The sequence below is a fragment of the Scatophagus argus genome, chromosome 1 (assembly GCF_020382885.2).
Source record: "Scatophagus argus isolate fScaArg1 chromosome 1, fScaArg1.pri, whole genome shotgun sequence".
Lineage (NCBI taxonomy): Eukaryota > Metazoa > Chordata > Actinopteri > Scatophagidae > Scatophagus > Scatophagus argus.
Genome location: NC_058493.1, coordinates 18,629,572 through 18,634,738, shown reverse-complemented (window position 1 = coordinate 18,634,738; position 5,167 = coordinate 18,629,572). Strand labels below are relative to the sequence as shown.

Here is a 5,167-nt window from a genome sequence, read left to right as displayed (position 1 = left end):
TACTGTGCCATTCACATTAAAGTCTCTTTCATTGATATTGTAAGCAAGACCAGAAACACAACTTAGATTTTTGACCAGTGATTTATTAAATTAGATGCTTATAAAACACTGCAGATGCTGTATCTTCCATATCGTATGTATCCAATTTTCTATGTAACATTGAAACTGGTCAATTGCTAGAAAAGAAAAGGAGGAATACGCCCCTTTCAACTGTAGCCCATATGAAGACATGGTGGGGGTGAAGCCCATAAGCCCTCGCTCCTCATCACACTTGATACAAGCTTGCAGAAGCAATGATTAGGAGACCAGTCGTAGCACGTTAATCCACTTCTCTGATCCATACTTTTTCTGCATTAGTAGAAATCAAATTACATTTTTGTCATGCACAAAAAATACCTATAAGCACTCTTTGCTCCATATTTTCAAGGATATTCCAGAGATGTGTCAAGAGAATGGCTGTGAGGTTTCAAAGTCACATTTATTATACTCCTCTATCCCTTTTACCTTACAGTGAATGTCATGTTCTCCCTGTAAAATTATAACTACTACTTACATGTTACATCAGTCTCAAATGATCCACAATGGAACCTTTCCAGAGATAAAGATGAATAATGTACTGAATAATTGTTCTGAATTTGGCAACCAAAGTTATAGATAACTATATACTTTTATGTAAGAGAACCATCCACAGGTAAGTGAGACCTATAATATATACATGACATTCTGGTTAAAGAATTTGCATAGAACCTTGTGTTTCTATGTCACTACACTTAATAACTGCAATACTGTATCTACCATTTTGACAGGAGCAACATTTAATAAAAATGAGCCCCACAAAACTCAGACAAGTGCAGTTACAATGTATTCTCCACTGAAGCTGGATCACCCAACAAATACATGATTCTAAGTGTGTGTGAGTTGAGGCTGAATGAGAAAAGGCAATTCCATATGTATTAACATAAAGAGTTGGTGACACTGGATGCTCCCTGGTATAGTCTCTCTGGTCACAGAAGCAAAATGATGGGGGCAACACACAGTTCAGATTTTCCAGGATGGCACTGGACAGCATGAGAAGGTACAGCTGCATTTCTGAGAGTTGAGAGGGGAGAAGGGCAGTTGTGATGGAGCCAGTGTCACATGAAGTCTTCATAGTCTTGGGCGTAGCCACCATCAAACTCTGCATAGTCAAGGTCATCTCTCATCTGTGCTTTCAAACCTCCTCCAGGTACGACCCCTTTCTTCTTCTTCTTTCCCTTGTTTTGCTACAAAAGCAAATAAAAGTCTGTTTACATATGTACATCAATGGGAACAAATGGGTTGATTTCTATTAAGAGCACACACACAAATGATCAGGCTAGGTAAACAGCACCCTCTTCTGAAAATTAATGGATTTATCTGTGAAAAAATACAAGCATGGAGTCAACTCACTTTTTCTTGTTTCTGTTTTTCACTAAGTAGGACTGACAGAGAATTACTGACTTTCTTCAGGTCATCTACTTCCACTGTAAGAGAGGGAAAAAAGGTTATTAGTCAAGCCTGCTTTGATTAAAATGTACAATGCTAATTTTGTGAATAAGCACAATAATCAATATTGTTCACTAAAAATGGTTGTAGAAGATGCTGGTCTTACATGAAATACAGAGTTCCCGAAACAATGAATCCAAGAAACTTGAATAATGCACAGACTTTTCAAACTGGGATATCTTTTCTTTCAGCAATTTTTCAAACTCTGTGAAGTCTTCTTTGGAAGATGGACACATGGCATCAATCCCAGTGACACTGTTTGCAGTGCTGCTGACACCTGGAAAAAATATTTTAAAAAAGCAGTTGGGTGTCTCTTCAAAGAACATAAAGAGTCACAGATGCAAAGCCTTACTTTTATACTGGACCTCCAATGTTTTGCTTGTGTTTATACCAATGAGCTGCCTCTAAGGTGAAAAGTTGGGCTGGATTTTGAGGGTGCTGGGATGACAGCAATAACAAGAAATTGCAGTACAGAAATGCCAAAGAAGGGTAGCGCTTGAATTTAGTAGTTTCATGGTCATTCAGTCAAGAGTTCCTTGGTTTGATTTAGTAAAAGTACTAACATGAATAAGTCAATTAAAAAAGCACAAATAGACAAATAATTTGCACTAGGGATTTCTAGTGCTGCCTAGACTAAAATCTAAAATGTTTAAAAAAAAAGAAAAAGATTGTCACTTATTGACAGACTGAAATGAAACATGTCATTATGATAAAACCTTCAGCTTTTACTACATACATACATACATACATTTATATATATACATAAAAGATAAATTTAACATTAAATATGAATTATAAATTAAATAATTCTCAAAAAAGGTACCCACTTCATGTATGGTTTCATGTTTACAAAAAGGGTGTATTTTTAAGAGCACTAGATTAAATATACATGAAAAGAAATACATGAAAAGTGATCCTGACTTACCAAAAGCTTCTTTTGCTAGCTCCAAGTCTGAATCTTCCTGTAATTTCTTCACTCTTAACTTCTCTGCAAGTTGTTCTTCAGGAGTGAGCTGTTCTTCCTGAAACAACAGATGTCACAAAAACAACATTCGAATATTAGTAAAGGTGACATGATGTGAATTATGAAGTGAATTATTGCAGTCATAAGTGATTAAAAAAAATCTCACTTTTTCCTGCAACTGCTGCTTCAGCTCCTGCTGTTTTTTCTTTAGCCGATTTTCTTTCTCTTTGATCTTCTCAATTAACTTTTTCTTTTCAGATACCTTTGGCTCTGAAACTAAAAACAATAATAATAACAATAGTAATGAGAATAACGAGACATCAGTTTGTAGAAAAAGCAGGCAACTTAGCCACTGATCAATATACGACATGTCCATATTGTAATGTTTCACAGGGCCATACCTGCTTTTGTCATCTCAGCTTTTTTCTCCTCATCTTCATCGTCATCATCCCAGTTGTCCTAAAAATAAACAACGATGGGAAAGGTACCGTTTTATTATGCAGGCTACACAGTCAAACTGTATGAAAACCCTGAGATAAATGTCAGTTAATGTTACATAACAAACATGCATACAGAAATATAACACACAAACGATGACAAAAAAATAAGCGGTGCTGGGTGAGTCCAAGTACATCAAGACTGCTAAGACTTTGACAGTAGTGATGGGGGAAAAATTATTATCCTCAAAACAAAATTAGTGATTTAAGTTTTTGTTTGAAACCTTCAAGAATTTGGTCTCATGTAATACTTAAGAGGGGATACATGGTTCATTGCTTTGAAAATCTGACTGATCATTTTATGTGTGATTTTTACGGTGTGTGATAATACTGGGCTACTGACTGCATGCATACTAGCCTGACTTGACACTGCCTTAAAAAAACTGCTGGCGCCTGGGGCTAATCCAAAAACCAAGTTCACACACGCAATTTAAGATGGGTCGAACAGTCAGAGGTGCACTAAACTCCAAAAGTATCCACATTAGCATTGTTAATCATTTAAATGTTATTTTCTACATAAATTCAATAAAGTTCCTTGCCAAACTCTTGTCTGCAAAATTCAGCACTTCACAAACTGTAAATGGAATAACCTCCTCAACTTTACAGAGACACACACTCTATTTATTCAGTGGGCTTTGCTGTCCTATTCATCTATCCATTTGGAATTACAAATGTATCTATTTTGGGCCGTACTTAATGGTGATAGCACCTATTTTGTCACAAAAAAAATTACTTTGCTTTTTTACTTGCTTTGCTGAATAAGACCATAGTCTGTACTACAGTACATATGAATCCATTGGTTTCTTTAGTTATGACACCATATGTTACAGAAAACGGAACAATGGAAAAGGCATCTACCAGCACTTTCCCTGGGTCAATTATAAGAGGTTTCTGGACAACAACCATGTCAACATTCACTCAATAAGCACCTGTACAGCAGTTATCAACTGAGCACCAGTTTCCTACTACAGGCCTGTTGTAAAGTCGGAAAGTTCTAGGCCTAGTTCTTGGCTGAGTTGAGTCATCAACCCAGATGATTTCATCTGATTACAGCTAAAGTTGGTTAGCAAGCTAACGCTGCCTCATGCTGAACGTAACCCAAGCTGTGGGAATTCAGGACGGGACACGAATGCTAATCTTCTATAATCGTTTAATGCAACCAACTTTGGGCAATGACGGGATAACCGTCCACATTAACCACATATTAGACAAGTACTCCAAACAAGTTAAGTAAGCGACGCTACGTCGAAGCTGACCAACATTAAAGCCCATTTTCAGAGGCAAGCCGATATGGGAGCTAAGTTAGCGAGTTTGCTAGCTAAGTGGCCCGGTTGGAGCTTAGCTTCAAGCTACGTTATCCAAATTTAGTGCGGCTTTCGAATAATTAACTAAACCTTTAACGACCAGCCTCCAAATAAAAACAAACAACACCAGCGCACAGAAATCAAGTTTATTCCACAACGGTATGTTACGACAGTAGAAAACCGAGTAGTGGCACAACGTTAGCCAAGTTGGAGGTACTACAGGCTGTCTGATGGAGCCACATGAGTTAGCCGCCAGCTAGCACAAAGCTAACACAGGCTCGGCTGTTAGGATTGACAGGCAGCCTGGAACCGCGTTGAAGCATGGCAACACAGCGGGGGCAACAGCGCTTCGACCCAACGTTAGCTTGACACAAACCAGACGAGCAAAAAGCCGGTTTACCTTGAACCCATACAAAATCCCAACTCACACTAAACGTGTGCTTGTCCTGTTATTTTACCTTGACATCTTCATCTTCGTCTTCACCTTCCCATCTGTCCATCGCTGCCGCCTTTTTAATCGGCTCCTCCGGCTCGAAGTTGTCAGCGTCTGTAAAAACGACAACATAAATTTCGTTAAACCAATCCACATTTAACAAGCGAGTCTGACAATAACGGAGCGTTTGTCTCGTCCAAACAAAGGCTGTGACAAGCGAATGATGCACAGATAGCTATCCTTCCCAACTTAGTTTCCTCACCCCAGTCCGCCATGTTGGCTGTGTTGGTTGTGTTTGACAGGCTCGCAGTGAAGTCAGTGCTGCAGCCCGTTGGCCACGTTCAGAAGCAGCTCCCACCTTCTGGACGTCACTCGGTCAGCTTATCTGCCATGACTTCTATCGACTACTTCAAGCAACGTGACACTGATGTGGCAACCAGGCTAT

At 38.7% G+C, this 5,167-nt stretch overlaps 1 protein-coding gene across 1 annotated transcript; it reads right to left on the bottom strand.

Annotated features, from left to right (window-relative positions):
• Nucleotides 1-62: 62 nt before the first annotated feature.
• eif3jb (eukaryotic translation initiation factor 3, subunit Jb) lies at nucleotides 63-5,150 on the bottom strand. Its single transcript, XM_046389085.1, has 8 exons — nucleotides 4,985-5,150; nucleotides 4,748-4,836; nucleotides 2,890-2,947; nucleotides 2,655-2,764; nucleotides 2,450-2,546; nucleotides 1,631-1,801; nucleotides 1,429-1,502; nucleotides 63-1,262 (listed from the first exon to the last, which is right to left on the bottom strand). Exons 1-8 carry the CDS (start codon nucleotides 4,995-4,997, stop codon nucleotides 1,134-1,136), a joined length of 741 nt encoding a protein of 246 aa, XP_046245041.1. The 5' UTR covers nucleotides 4,998-5,150; the 3' UTR covers nucleotides 63-1,133.
• Nucleotides 5,151-5,167: the final 17 nt, after the last annotated feature.

Coding starts and splice junctions, on each gene's coding strand:
- eif3jb (XM_046389085.1), bottom strand. Junction 2,948..4,747: donor ACGAAGATGAAGATGTCAAG/GTAAAATAACAG, acceptor GTTTATTTTTAG/GACAACTGGGATGATGACGA. Junction 2,547..2,654: donor AGCAGCAGTTGCAGGAAAAA/GTGAGATTTTTT, acceptor CTGTTGTTTCAG/GAAGAACAGCTCACTCCTGA.